At 35.8% G+C, this 16,396-nt stretch overlaps 1 protein-coding gene across 1 annotated transcript in view; it reads left to right on the forward strand.

The window, feature by feature from the left end:
• Gen1 (GEN1 Holliday junction 5' flap endonuclease) overlaps positions 1-16,396 on the forward strand; it is a 34,614-nt gene that overhangs the window by 8,677 nt on the left and 9,541 nt on the right. The window contains 10 exon segments of the mRNA XM_055621750.1: positions 1,162-1,338; positions 5,012-5,122; positions 5,937-6,010; positions 7,771-7,859; positions 9,219-9,369; positions 10,232-10,268; positions 10,358-10,438; positions 11,207-11,337; positions 13,469-13,530; positions 15,711-15,854. Of these exon segments, the coding sequence (XP_055477725.1) occupies positions 1,162-1,338; positions 5,012-5,122; positions 5,937-6,010; positions 7,771-7,859; positions 9,219-9,369; positions 10,232-10,268; positions 10,358-10,438; positions 11,207-11,337; positions 13,469-13,530; positions 15,711-15,854 (1,057 nt within the window).

Here is a 16,396-nt window from a genome sequence, read left to right on the forward strand (position 1 = left end):
GCTTTTTTTGTTATGTATCATACAAAAGATTAAATATTCTGAGCAACAGGTGTTTATTCTGCCAGTCTGTATAAAGGACATTTGCATAGCCTTTTTTCTGCATTTTCAGAATTCCTCAATTCAGAAAGTGCTGTAAATTGTAAATGGCAAGAAAAGGAAAACAAAGTTGCTGGTGAAGATCAAAGCCATAACCCAAATGAATCTCAAAGTGGCTTACTTATTTATCATAAAAGGATAAAATCACCTTACATAGGTATTTGATTCCCTAGAAGGAACCATCAACTTAGCCTTGTGAGAGTTTTCCACTGTTGTATGATGCTATTCCTTAGGAAATGCTTACCAGTAGAGAACTGATGACAGACTAAAGTAAGGAAACTACTAAAATCCAACTTGGTGAACCAATGAGTTTTGTTTGGGGGGTGGTGGTTGTTACTTACAGGAATATGGGTAAGAAATCAGAGGAGCAGGGACAATTCTGTCACCAAAAGTTCATCCCACATAGGCAACAGCTCTTAAAGGCTGGAACCTGGAGTGCACTGCACAACCTGCTGTAGTTCAGGAGTTGTAGAGGATCCATTCTAGGTGGCTCAGTTGGTCTGAGCGTCGTTGGGTCTGTTTCTTCCAGGCAGCTCAGCTCAGCTCAGCACTCTCTCCTCTCTCTTTCCCCTCTTTCCTTCTCTCCCTCTCTTTCATGTTTAGATGGCTTCGTGGATTGGTTTCCCAACAGCCCTTACTAGTTATATGTGCTTGGGAAGAGAGGGGCCTAGTGTCACTGGCCAAAGTCAGGGACTTCCTGAACCAGTAGAGTAGTTTATTTTCTCATCTGAACTTAGTGAGCTTCCTTGCAAGATGGAATGTTTTCACTCCCTCACTCCCTCTTAGAACATACAGTGTCAGTTTCAACCATGATACTGTAGAATTCTCAATACTTCAGTGTTGCCTTCTGCAAGATAACCAAGTTATTATTTTAATTATCTCACCTAATATGTTAGCAATCTTTTCTTAATGCCATTAAATTATTCAGTGTCCAAATTTCCAAGTGTTTCTTAAATGTCATTATTTTTTTAAATACCCAAAAGATAACTACTACTAATGTTTTAGTATAGAAGTAATTTAAAATTCTGAAAAAGTTGAATGATTTGCACCAACTCCTTGTTTCAGTGCCTTGAAATGCTAGAGTGCCTAGGAATGCCCTGGGTCCAGGCTGCGGGGGAAGCTGAGGCCATGTGTGCTTACCTTAACGCCAGTGGCCATGTGGATGGCTGCCTCACCAATGATGGCGATGCTTTCCTTTATGGAGCCCAGACTGTTTACAGGAATTTCACTATGAACACAAAGGTATATCTTTTCTCTCTCTCTTGCTATGTGTTTACCCTGAGATAATATATGTAAAATGCTTCCAAGATGCCTGGCAAATGGTTACTACTAAATGTTTACTAATTTAAAATATCATTCATTGTACATTTCAGTAAACTAGAAAGTATTTTGAAAGTTTTCACCATTAATGTATATTACATATATTTGTAGACTTAGGTTTTTTTATTATTATTACTATTTGTACGTATGGGGTAAAGAGTATGTGCATATGAGTGCAGGCATTGAATCCACCTGAAGCTGTAGTTAAAGGGATTTGTGAGCCACCTGAAGTGGGTATGTGGAATTGAACAAGGAGCCTCTTCAAAAGTAGTATAAGTAACCACTAAGCCATCTCTCCAACTCTGTAAATAACTATTAGAGGTGACAGAGATGATAAAGCTGTTATTTATTTTAAAAAAATTACAAAGTAACATTTTAAAAGGTATTGTGGGCCAGCAAGATGGTTCAGTGGAGAAAGGCACTTAAACTGGAGTTTGATTCCCAGAACCCACATGGTGGAAGAAAAGAAGTGACTCCCCTAAATTGTTCTTTATGTTCCACTCATGCAACACAGCACACACATACAAATGAATAAGTAAATGTAATTTAAAAAAAAAATACTGTGGAATAGTTTATTCTCTTCAATAATTTCTCTCTAATGTAACATAAAATTATGTGTGAAATGAATTGCTGTGTCCTAGAACTTCCAGTTTCAGTATTTAATCCTCAGAACACTTTCAAATGTACAAGAAGATAGATACAAGGCAGGAAATTCTTTGTCACAGTATTAATAACTATAAAAAAAATAGCAAGCCAAATGCTTGTTCAGGAGTGTTTAAATGTTTCACAGTTATGATTCCTAGCTGGGAATTCCTAGTAAGTATCATTTTTATTATAGCAACTGGGTGAAGGGAGACAAGACAGCCTACACCTCGGCATTTGCTTTATTAGGGCCAGTAAGGCTAAACTTCACATCTCTCAAAATGCTACTAGGGTTTTCCGATAAGTTCCAAGCCCCAACTGCCCTTCAGGAATCTGTCCCTTGCACCCGTCGCCCTGCTTGGGTTGTTAGCAATTCTTTCCTGACTCTTTACTTTGGCATAAAGGGAACGTTAAGGACAGAAGCAGGGAAGGATTTTTGGCCTCTGCCACTGGGACACCTGCTGAAAGTTATTGTCATTTGAAGCAGGTTTCCCACCCAAACACCCCGACTGGGACTCAAGCACGCACAGAGGTTCTCATGCTCTGGACACTTTTCACTGGTACCTTATAACTGGAATTCGGGGTGCAGCTCAAAAACCCATTAATGTGTATGACTTCTAAGGTTCTTCAGGGCCTAGAAGAGTCTCCTGAAGCATTCCTAAAGCGATTACAAAATGAAAAAAAAAAAGCTTTAAAAATGTACACCTCTAGCCAGGCATGGTGGCACATACCTTTAATCCCTGTACTTGGGGAAGCAGAGGCAGGTGGATCTTTGTGTGTTCAAGGCTAGCTTGATCTACAAGTGAATCCAAAACAGCCAAGACTACACAGAGAAACCCTGTCTCAAAAAAACAAAAAATAAATAAATAAAATTTATACCTCTTTTGATCACTGGCTTCACTAAATTTAACTTTTGTCACTCAATCAGCTCTGGATATTCGCCCCCCCCCCCCCCCCCAAATGCTAGTAGGTCCCTAGAGAAGTATTACTGCAGAGTCAGTGTGATCTGGTACTAAGCAATCATTTTAAAAGATATCTTAGAGCAGGTGTCACAGTACCTTTCATCTCAGCATAGTGGATATAGGGCAGGAGGGATTTTGTGAGCTCTAGGTCAGCCTTGTCTACAAACCAAATTCAGTGAGATTTTGTCTCAAACTGGGCAAGGGGAGATGCGCTACTGACAAAAAATACCAAGGCATATTGTTGGAGGAAATGTTGCAAAACAGTTTCTTTATATAATTCTACCTTTATTAAAAATAGCATGAATAGTAAATATTAATATGAATGTCAGAGAAAATTACTTTTTGGAAGAATGTGTACTAATACAGAAATGTAGTGAATGTTTTATTTTCTACAATAAATATATACCATACATTGCACTTTTTAGACACCGATAGCAATAAAGAGGGAAAAAATGCTGAATATGAAGGGTTTTTCTTATTTTAATATATGTTTAGTAAGTTTTTGAGAATTTTCTACACGAGTTCAAGGTTGATCATAGTTAACACCCACTCTTCCCAGATCTAATTCTCACCCTCACTCTCTCTGCCTTAGTTTGCTTTCCATTGCTGTAATAAACACCACAAGCAAAAACAACTTGGGGAGGAAAGGGTTTATTTGAGTTATACTTCCATGTCGTCATAATTGAGAGAAGTCAATATAAGAATCTAGAAGCAAGAACTGATGCAGAGGTCATGGAAGAATGCTGTTTTCTGGTTTTTCCTCATAGCTTGCTCGGCTTGCTTTTTTATACAGCCCAAGGATAGATAACACTCTACCCACAGTTGGCTGAGCCCTCCAACATCAATCATTAATCCAGAAGGTTTCCCCAATGACTTGCCTACTCAGCAATCTTGTGAAAATATTTTCTCAGTTGAGGTTCCCTCTTTCCAGATGACTCTAGCTTATGTCAAGTTGACAAAAGAAAGAAACAAACAAAAGAAAAACAAAAAAAGCTTGCCCTCCCAAATTCATGTTCTTTATTTTGTTATATTTATTTATTTTTTTTTTAAAGCCCATGGTTCCAATTTGTAATGCATGTATACTATTTGGTATGGTGCTGTCAACTTAGGGCCTAGACAACCTACTAAATTTAACACAGCCTTAAAAAAAATTGACTGTTCCTCCCACAGAAACCATCAACTGTCAATAGTTCATCAGCCAGGGGTTGTGGCTCCTGAGCCTCTCCTGCTGAAATATTGACTGCCTGGATCATTGTCAGGCAAGCACAGCTGCTGTAAGTTCATAGAGTTCTGTCTTGTCCATAAGACACTCTTTTGCTCCTATCCTCCCCAACCTCTAGCTTTATAATCTTTCTGCTCGCTCTTCCACCATGATCCCTAAGCCTTGGGGTAGGGAAATGTGGTATGCATGTCTAAGCACTGTTCATACACTTATTCTCTGCACATAAAGCCCACTTTTTCTTTCATGAGGTTTATGAACTGTAGTTATCTATGGGTATAGACATGCAAATTTTAAAAGGCAGGTAGATACTATGTTCACTTAGCAAAGTAATAGTAGTAGGTTCACCCCTGGACCTATGAGCTCCCCAACCAGATATACAACACCAGGCATAAGTTTCCTCTTATAGAGTGGATCTTCAGTCTCATCATAAAGTAGTTGGTCACACTCATTCATGCCACAATTGAATCTATATGCTGGTCATTATTGTAGCTCACAGGGTTCACAGCTGGGTTAGATTGTTGATGACTTTTTCTTCCCCACAGCAACATGTATAACACCTTCTCGAACTTTGAAAGATGGCCAATAAGGAGGAACTTTCAGTTATACTGTATTCATTTATTGAAATGTCATATTCTATAGATATTGTTGTGATCAGGAAAAATTTCTTGTTTAAATTTTTAGAAAAAGACTTTGACAAAGTCATTCAAAACTCATTCTTTCTACTGTTTAAAATAAAACACTCGGAAGATGAAACCTGTGCTTTCTTTAGGATCCACATGTTGACTGTTACACGGTATCATCTATCAAGAGTAAGCTAGGCTTGGACCGCGATGCTCTGGTTGGACTGGCGGTACTTCTTGGTTGTGATTACCTTCCAAAGGCAAGCTCAGCTCATCACTTTTTCTCAATATCTTTCGTACTTCATGCTCCCCCTTTCTTGCTCTCTGTTTTTTTTTCTCTCTCTCTCTGTGTGTGTGTGTGTACATACTACAGGTGTATAACTAGGAATTCATTTAGGTTTTAAGTATAGGACATTCATTAAGAAAAAAAATCAGGACTGATGAAATGATTCATGGTTGAAAGCACTGCTATGCAAGCCTGACAACCTGAGCTCCATGTCTGGGATACCCATAAAGATGAAAGGAAAAAACCAAGTAGACAGTTCATATGCTCACCAACACAAAACAATAATAGGTAAATAAATTCAAAAGCAATCATCAACTCAGACAATGCTATCTTTGTAAAGAGGTATACCCCTGCATACCTTTCTGACAGTCAACTTTACAAAGAAGACTGCAATAGTGGCTCTCCATCCTCAACCTCAAAAGTGTGACGTGTGCCTGACTAACCCGTTAGAAAAGCTTAAGCATTACTCTTGTTTTATAGCAATGCTAGTTTCTATTATGGCTTTCTCTATTTTTTAGCTCTCTATACCCATCGTAGCTGTCTAGTTACACATATGTGCAGTGCTATTATTGGTCCTGCTAAGCAGTGTCGTTACTACAGTAAGCCATTCATACCTCCCTGCCTCTTAGCATTGTGTTAGATTTTGTTCAGAGTGGGTAAGAACACAAGGATAACCTTTTCATAAATACCCTGTGTGAAAATGCAGATGATCATTATTATATTTCTTTGTATGTGTTCCCATTATTCTTGTTATTAACAATAAAGTTTGTTTTTCTACTTTATGAAAGGGAGTACCTGGAGTTGGAAAAGAGCAAGCATTAAAACTTTTGCAGATTTTGAAAGGTCAAAGTTTGCTTCAGAGGTAACTAAACACTTTTTCCCCCCATATTCTTGTTGAACTTAGTAGTGAATACTACAGAAAGGACTATTTTTGAACTACTCATTTTCAGTAATTAATTTTTACTTATTTTTTTAAGTCTTCCAAAGGAAGGAAATGACTATATGTTCAAAGCAATACTATTAATTTTGTATTGTACACACAGTACAATGTCAAATGTTTTAATTTATAGTCACAAATTTTTTTCTGTAGGCTGTTTTATACCATTATTATCAAGTAAAGATGAATATTACAAAGTAATTTTGTATTTGAGTCTTTGGTAGTATATTTTGTTTTAATAAATGAAGTACTATATAGCATATTGGAAATATTTAATAAGTAACATTTGATAAAGAACTTTTAATTTGGGCCAGCTATGTGGCTCAGCAAGTAACAGGATTTGAAGCACAAGCCTGACTATCTGAATTCATCTGATTGTTACAATTCATGATGGAAGAAGAGAACTGACACCTAAAAGTTGTCCTCTGACTTCTCCGTGCACACTATGGCATATACATGCCTCCCTGCACACTCACACACACCACACACTGTAGACATGAATGCACACACACTACTACGATAGGTAAAACTTCAGAGATTTTGACCTTGTTCTTTGTCTTCTTGCTATACATTTCATAATATGTTAATTCTAATTTGAGTTGTATACGTTGAGAATACAATTGCCATACAAGTTATATTGAAATTTACAAAATACTTATTCTCTTAAAAGCTTGTCAGTTATATGCATTTGATAAAAGCAACAGTTTCTTAAAAAATGACAAGATATAAAATGAGAAAGAAAAGAGACCAGGGAGACTGAACATATCATGACCTCCCCTCAGTAGGTGTGAGGTGGTATGTGCAGAAGTGAAGAAATGACTAAAAATGTTTTAAATCACTGTACTCTTTGTTAAAATGGGTCTCTTAGCTGTAAAGCTGTTGGTAGAAGTAAGTCTTCAGTGAGTTCCTATAGACATCTATGATTATTATGCCAAAACAGGGAAGAAATGTTATAATTTGGCATGGGAATAAAGAAACCCTCTCATAATTGTCTTTACAATAAAATAAAGAATGACATAAGTATGTTGTTTATTTAACTCTAAGCTACTCATTGAAATAGTGTCAGCAAATACATACTTTTTGCAACATTTATATATACTTTTTGCAACATTTAATCATGGTCTTTACACTTGAAGATGATCATATTTTTTATAATTATCAATTCTAATTTTAATGATTTATATTATTTCTCCTGTTTTTTAATCTTTGAAGCTCTATTCTCTCAGAAGCTATTAATACAGATTTTTAGTAGACTTAGAGTTATTCTTGACAGTAAATGAGTCAAATTTTCCAACAGCTAATTAATTACCTCAGCACTACACATTACCCTGTGAACTCAGTGTTTCATCAGTAGCATCTAGCTGCCCTTGTTAGTATTGTAGTAACCTGAAACTTTAGCCTAACAAACTCATAAAAACAAGAAAGACTGAATGACTGTGATTAGATATGTATCTGTACAGATATACACATATACATGCTCTGTCCCCTTTTTCAATTCTCTACCTGGGACCACCTGTAAAGCTTGTAGAAAACTAAACATTTTCCCAGGCCAGGCAAGTGGGTTTATAATTACCAAAGAAAAAAAATTTACAGGGTAAAGAGAATAGGATAAACTAACATTTGAGAATGTATTTTTATTTTCTCAATTTTTTTCTTCTATTTTTAAAACTTATTTTCTAATAAAGGTTTAACCAGTGGGTTGAAGAACCTTACTATTCTAATCCACAACCAGCAGCTAAAAAAGTGGTTCACTGTTCTGTGTGCTCCCATCCAGGTAAGCAGGCATAGGGGATACCTCCAGAATATTGGAATCTGAATTCACTCTTACAGTCCTGCTCTCATCATACTTTCTTATGCCTTTATTAAGACACTACTTGGAAATGCCTTAGAGTCAGAAGTTGAGTTATACAGACATTGTGAACATTCAATAAATGCTTGATAAATGAAAGTGTGGTAGCAATGATAAATATAAAATGGTAAAATATCACACTATGTTACCATATTATTTAGATTTTAAAATTATCATGGTTGTAATATGTGAATATTTTTATGAAATACAGTCTTATAGGAAAATGGAGCTAGAACCAATTATTTTTATATCAGTGTTTTATGTTTATATGCTTAATTAATTATTTGCTGTCTATAGTACATTTTACTGGCTATTAGATATGACCTTAAACTAGTTTTTTTTTTCTTTTAAAATTGTTTTAGATTTATTTTTGTTAATTTATGTGTATGAGTGTTTTGCCTTCATATCTGTGCTCTAGTATATGGTAAGCCTCCATGTGGGTGCTGGGAATCAAACCCAGGTCTTTTATAACATCAAGTGCTTTTAACCCCTGAGCTAACTCTCCAGTCCCCTTAAAATTAGTTTCTAATACAAATTCATTCTTGTTGGAAATAGATAGATCTTCATTAGTCTTAGTTGAGAAAGGTAGACTTGAACAGGAGCTGAATGTGGTACAAACCTGTAATTCAGTTCTTGGGAGATATAGACGGTAGGATCAAGAGGTTCAAGGCTAGCTTCACTTACTTAGGGAGTTTGAGGCCACATGAGTTTGAGCTACATGAGACCCTATCTCAAAAAAAACAAAACAACAACAACAAAAAAAAAAAAAACCACAACCATAAAGTGTGTTTCCTTTCAAAGGAAATGAGGGCCCCAGCCACACCTGTGCTACAGTGATTTTCTTCCTGTTCTTAGTTTAAAATAGCTCTCATGTAATGAAAAGTACTCACTGACAGAGGAGATGAAGTGGGTAGTCTAATATACTCAGTAAAGAAACTATTTCATAATTATTATTATTAAGGAAATAATTTTTTTTTACTAATAATTACATTCCACTTTACTACCTTGTAGCTACCACATAAACCAACCAGAAATGTTTCTATTATTGGATAGAAATTAATCAACACCTCAAATAAATGAGTACTTTGTGAGCAGTGTCATGATAGTAAGTTATAATTTGTCCTAAGAACCACTGTGGTGTACATTATTTTTTCAACCTAAATGTATTGGAAACCATTATTCTAGACAATATTAATTTTGAAATTTTAGATAACAGGAGGAAAAATGTGCATGTTGAAGCTAATTTTGCAAAGCAATAAAAATCACACATCTTTGTTTCCAAAGGTTCGCCTAAGGATCATGAACGTAATGGATGCACATTATGTAAAAGTGATAGATACTGTGAACCACATGATCATGAATACCGCTGTCCTTGTGAATGGCACCAGACAGACCATAATAGGCAACTAAATGAAATAGAAAACAATATTAAAAAGTAAGTTGTTTCTAAGCATGGAATGTTTTTTTGCTATGACCTATATAGGCATCTGTGGTTGATTTACTTCCACAATAACCTTCCCCTACATGTCTAGATTAGTCATGCCTCACATACTGTGTTTTTTGTTTGTTTTTTTTTGTTTGTGTGTGTGTGTGTGTGTGTGTGTGTGTGTGTGTGTGTGTATTCATCCATCTGGGCTAGTCATGGTGGCACACACCTTTAATCCCAGCATACTTGGGAGGCAGAGAGGCCAGGAGGCCAGCCTGGTTTACATTGCAAATTCCAGGCAAGCCAGAGTTATATAGTGAAACTCTGTGTCATGAAAACCAAAAGGAAAAAAAAAAATAATTCATTTAAGAGGTTGGCTTAACAGGTAAAGGTTCTTGCTTCCAACCCTGATAACCTGAGTTTAGTCACAAGAGCACATGTGGTAGAGGAGAGAACCTACTCTAGCAAACTATCCTCTGACCTCCACACATGTGCTGTGTACATTTTCCTACACAAATTCACATACACTCACATACATTCACATAACTCACATAATGGTAATGATTAATAAAAAATAAATTAAAGCTCTTCATTTTGGATTGTATTCCAAGCATTAGTCTTAAATCTTTAAATACATGTTGTTTTGAGAGTATTATTTATTACTGTATATACACCCAAACAAATAAATAAATATTACAAGTTAAAAATAAAATTTTATCTGTGAAGGTAGCAATTTAATAGTTTTTCAAAGAAAGGCTCAAAAATTGTAAGATACTATAGGTGATATTTCTTATAAAACAAGGGGATTGGATGGGATTTCAGGCTATCTAATTATCTGATTGTATTGATAAGATGTATAATTTATCTCTAGGAAAGCTTGCAGTTGCGAAGGATTTCCATTTCATGAGGTAATAATCCAGTTATGTATTTATTTTTAAAAATAGTTGGAAGTTTTAAAGTCTTGATTCCTGTTTTTTTGTCTTTTTTTTACACTTAGGTCATCCAAGAATTCCTTTTGAATAAGAATAAAATGTTGAAACCAATCAGGTATCAAAGACCTGATTTACTATTGTTTCAGGTATCTGAAATAAATTTTACTTAGTAGTACAAAATTAAACATGAGGAAAATTAGAAGGATATTAGCTTCTGTGTATGAGAGGAGACTTAAGAACTAAAACAGAAAACTGTTGACTGTCCCTGTGTTATTCAGTATTCATTTCTAACCGTTACCCCATGGCTATGCAAGATCCGTACGTTCCAGGCCATAACAGGCTACTTCTCAGAAGCTGTCTCAATCACCATGTGCAGACAAATTGAATCCAGGAATATGTCTGGGAAAGAAGCGCTTGGGACAGGGGATGCTAAGATCAAATATACTATATGACCCTTAATATGGAATGTCCTTAAAATAGAAATAATATTATCACCTCATCAAGTCACCATGAGTATTAAATGAGATTACTTTAACCCCTGATGTTGTAATTAGGGGGAAAGGTTGGCTCAGTAAATCTACTTGTACTTTACCTTGTTGACAACTATTATACTTAATAAATGTCTTCCCATTTAATCTATATAATCTGTCAACAGGGTTACATTCTCTCCATTTAAAAATGGAAAAATGGACCAAGGAGCTTAGCCCACCCTCCCAAACATAAACTGCCATTCTGATCAGTGGACCCTCTCAACCACATTATTGTTTAACACTTTCTTCTTGCGGAGCTTGTTGATTCTTCTGGGAATAGTCTCATTAATATTACGTTAGCATTACTCTTTTAAAAAGTGATATTGTCTAAGAGCACTTGTTTTGTCTTAAATTTTTTCATCTTTATTTTTACTGTATTTATAGAGATTTACTGTTCAAAAAATGGAGTGGCCTAGTCACTATGCATGTGAGAAATTGTTGGTGCTTTTGACCCGCTATGACATGATAGAAAGAAAACTTGGCAGAAGGAACTCTAACCAACTACAACCGATTAGGTAATGCAGTCTAAAGAATTGTGTGGTCCGGGCTGGAGAAATGGCTCAGCAGTTAAGAGCAACTGTTGCTCTGGCAGGGGTCCTGCTGTTCACTTCCCAGCACCCCTATGGTAGTTCACAAATATCTGTGACTCCAGTTTTAGGGGATCTGATGCCTTCTTCTGACGTCTGTGGGCACCAGGCATGCTTGTGTTACACAGACATATATGTGGGTAAAACTCACATATGTGTAAAATAAATAAATCTAAAAAAATAATTTCTAAAACTAACATAGAAAAAAAGAATTTTGTAAAGACTGTTTCCACATGACTATTTGATCAGAAGTATTAGTATTTCTCCCTGTGGGTATGATATCTGTTTTCCAAAGATAGAGGAAATTCAAGTATTGGCATACTTTTGACTTCTAATGCATGCTATTTAAAAAGTATTAAAATGACTTAACAAAGAACTATTCTAGTGAGCCAGAAGAAAAACAGCAAATGATAAGTAATATTTTAAAGTAAAAGTAACTGGCAACATTGAAATGACTAAACATTGTTCATAGCAAAGAATTTTTCATACACTTCAAGACTAAGATATTTTACTACATGAGAGTTTCATTAAAAGCACTATTAAACAGCTGTGCAATAGTAGGGCACACCTTTAATCCCAGGATTCAGGAGGCAGAGATGGGTGGAACTCTGAGTTTGAGGCTAGCCTCATAGTGAGTTCCAGGACAGCTAGGCTGCATAATGAAACTGTGTCTTGTTGGGGGTGGAGAAGGTACTGTTAAGCAAAGTATAGGAGCACACTCCTTTCATCCCAGAACTGGAGGCAGAGGCAAACGAATCTCTGTGAGTTAAGGCCTACCAGGGCTGCATAGTGAAACCTTGTCTCAAAACAAGCAAGCAAACGTACCTACAAAGTACTATAGTGAGTACACATCAAGAAACAACGTGAAGCCAGGAGGAAGATGTGGAGTCAAACATTGGTCAGTAATTTAAAGAACTGAGTAAAATTATAACTCACATAATGGTAATGATTAATAAATAATAAATTAAAGCTCTTCATTTTGGATTGTATTCCAAGCATTAGTCTTAAATCTTTAAATACATATTTTGAGAGTATTATTTATTGCTGTGTATTGATATGTGTTACTACTAGATATACAATGACATTAAAACAATTACAGTTAAAATATGAAATAAAACTATCAAACCAAGAGTGTGTATATATATATATATATGTGTGTGTATATATATGTGTATATATATATATACATATATATATATGTATATATATATATACACATATATATATATGAAGGAAGGAAGGAAATAGCAGTAAACTGCTAACAGAAAAAAGTTATGAATGAGTCCAAGTCTCACTAGTCATAATAAATGTAAATGGATTAAATTTCTTTAATTAAAAAACAGATTGCATTGGATAAGTAGAGAAAATTTTCATAAAAAATACAAAATACGTATGTAAAGTTCAAAAACAAAGATTTAAGATTTAGTAGGCAAATACCAAACAAAATACACTTTAAAACAGAAATCATAGAAAAAGCAATACTACACAATAATGAAAGAATATTGAGGGGCAGGAGAGATGGCTCAGAATAGCACTTGTTGGACCCGAGTTCAATTCCCAGAACCTATATAGTGGTTCACACGTATCTGTCAGTCCAGTTCCAGGGCATCTGAGTCTCTGTTCGACCTCTGTGGGCACCAGGTATGTAGCTGGTGCATATGCATCTACAAACATGCAGATAAAATACATAAAATAATATATAATACTGAGTAAATCCAACAATTTCAACTCTACCTCACAATGAAATTATTTGATTAATTCCAAAGAATATCTAGACAGTAATTACTTTTATTTTCACTTTGATTAAATATTGATGGAAATTGAAGTGTGTGAATTAAATTTCACAAATAACTTGTACAGCTGGGCATGGTGGTATACACCTGTGGTCCCAGCACTCGGAGGCAGAGGCAGGCAGATCTCTGAGACTGAGGCCAGCCTGGTCTACAAAGCATGTCCAGGACAGTCAAGGCTACACAGAGAAACCCTCTCTCAAAAAACAAACAAGCAAAAAACCTAAATAACATATAATTAGACCTCAGTATATGAATTTATTTTTCAGAATTGTTAAGCCCCGAATCAGAAATGGAGTTCGCTGTCTTGAAATACAATGGGAAAAACCTGGTATGTATGTTATACACAGAATGTCTAATACAACATTTGATACAAATGTGATATAGATGGTGAATATATAGAAATCATGGATGCTTGTGAAAAAATTCACATGCATTATGACTTATTTTTTATTTTACTTGTTTCATTTAAATAGAATTTGACTAATAAAGGTGATAAAATTCAGGTGCTTTTATTTTTATTGTCTCTGATATTTCTTTAATGTTTGGAAATAATACCAAAATAGAACTATGATTCATAGTTCTTAAGAAATTACTTCCACAAATGATCTGTCTTTGAGGTCTTCTATTTAGCTGTTTCTAAAGCAATTGGGTGAGTGAATGGTAGCTAAACTTTTCGTCCCTCTCCTTCACTGTATTTAGTTTTCATAGGAATTTGTACTTTCACAACAACAACATAAAAATAGTGTAAGCTCTAGATGAGCTCCCAGACTACAGACAAGAAAAGCAAGTGAATTAAATGGAAAATGGAAATGACCCCAGAATCCTGAGCTTTTGTGTGTGGAGCTGTGGGTGTGAGTGCCCACACAAGCATGGTGTGGTGCACGTGTGGAGGCTGGAGGACAATTGTAGGATTCGGTTTTTTCCTTAGATCTTATTTTAGTAAATATAAAACACATCACAGGCTTAAAAATCTATAGTCTTAGCAGGGCAGCGGTGGCACATGGCTTTGATCCCAGCACTCGGGAGGCAGAGGTAGGTGGGTCTCTATGAGTTCGAGGCCAGCCTGGTCTACAGAAAGAGTTTCAGGACAGCCAAGGCTACACAGAGAAAATATCTTGAAAACAACAAAACCCGAGAATCTTAATTCAAAATGACACATCACCATCGTAGTCTTTAAGGAACTCTCAAATTTCCCTTTGAAACCTCGGAAGTGAGGCCTTTATCCTCCAAACTGATCTCAATATTCTTATCTTCCAACCTTCTACAGAACAGCCCACAGAGCTTAGTCCAGAGTTCCAAAGTTTTCCACAATCCTCCCCAAAACAATGTGGTCAGAGCTGTCACAACAATAGTCCATATCCACTTTATATGTCTTTTTTTTTATTTTTGTATGCCTTTTATTTTCTTTTTAATGTACAAAGTAAGGTTTTCTTAGGGCATTTTCACACATAGTCTTTTCTGGTCTACACAAACACACATATGTGTGTGCATCTTCTCCCCTCTACCACTTTCCATTTATACCATCGGTATTACCACTTCCAGTATTACCCTTTCTGCTTACGTATCATGTATTCAATTGCCCTCTGCCACCACGCTTTCCTATAGGGTCCAGCTGTACCAATCCTAGGCAGATTCTTAAAGGACTGCCCTTCCAGAGAGATACTAGCACATATTTATTGGCACTATATTCACATTAGAAAGCACTATACAGACTAGAGGTATATATGAGTAAATGAATGAATTATGAAAAAATGTAGTGCATTTTATTCAGCCATAAAGAAAAAGTTATGAAATTTGCAGGAAAATGATAGAACTGGAAAATATTAAGTGAGGCAAACTGGGCTCAGAAAAACAAACAGCACTATTCTCTCATATACAAATCTTAGATTTTTGCTTTTCTGTATATATTTTATTGTAAATATCCATATAGACATCCTCATTTCAGCTGTTTGTGGATCCTCTAATGCTGGAATATCTTTAAGAAACTGATAGCCAAGGCAGAGCATATGGAGATGTGGCTTTCCTAGTATACAAAGAAGTATAAATATGTTGTATAAGACAAGACAAAAGAGGCCCTTTGTCTTAAGAAATTGCTTCTTCTGTTCCTTATCTATAATTTTTCATTTTCTCCAAAGAAAGTTTTCTAATTCTCTCACTGATGCTACCCTTTCTGAAACAAGAGAATTTAAAGTTCTAATGTGAGAAGAATTCTCCCTTTCAGCTCCTATAGAAAATAGTCAGTTTAAATACCAGCAGCAACAAAGTACATGAGGGTAGGAGAGAGAAAAGAGCCAGGCAGTAAGCAATGAGGTGGTAATAGTAAGTGATCATGAAACAGTCTATGCATGTATGTAATTACTAGATCTAAATAATAGAAAAATGACAGTGTTGTAGCGCAAGATTTGTGGTCAATTATTCATTTTTGGATAGAACAGTTTTCTTGGTAACTACTTGGGAAACTGGGTTTTTAAATATTTGTTTGTTTGCTTTGCTGTATTTGTAATCTAGAACACTATGCAGTGGAAGATACAGAATCTGGAGAACTGGATCTCCTTACAGTTGAAGAAGCAACACTGTTTGAAGAAGCCTATCCTGAGGTTGTTGCCATCTACCAGAAACAACAGTCAGAAACTAAAGGAAAGAAACAGAAAAGTAAGTGTTGTGTTGGATGTGCCGTGCACTAATGTTACGGGACAGCCACCTGACCTTTCTGACCTGATCCTGTCTATGTTTTGTTGAAAATTTTTAAGAACAGTGCTGCTGCTTCCCTGTTCTCACACATGGCATCCTCTGATGCTGCAGTGCTGGGGAATCACACTTTAGGGCCTTCCAAATGCCAGCCAGGTATTCTATCGTCGCATTTCGTACCACGCCCCACACTGTACCTTTGAAAACTGAAATGCTGAGGGTCCACCACTATGCTCTGTGTTCACTAAATAACTTGAATAAGTTAAGCACAGAGTAGTGAATGTGCTGTAACACTAACCAACTTTAGAGCAGCTACTGCAAAGATATTTTGTGTTATAAGTGCATTTTGTTTATTATTCAGAATTTTGTGAAGTAACTCAATAATGACATTTTTCCAGAGGAAAATATTTTACAGTGTTTCCAAGAATGTACTGTATAGTGGGTGGAGATGGGCAAAAAAGATAGATAGATAGATAGATAGATAGATAGATAGATAGATAGATAGA

The sequence above is a fragment of the Psammomys obesus genome, unplaced genomic scaffold (assembly GCF_907164565.1).
Source record: "Psammomys obesus unplaced genomic scaffold, mPsaObe1.curated_primary_1811, whole genome shotgun sequence".
NCBI lineage: Eukaryota > Metazoa > Chordata > Mammalia > Rodentia > Muridae > Psammomys > Psammomys obesus.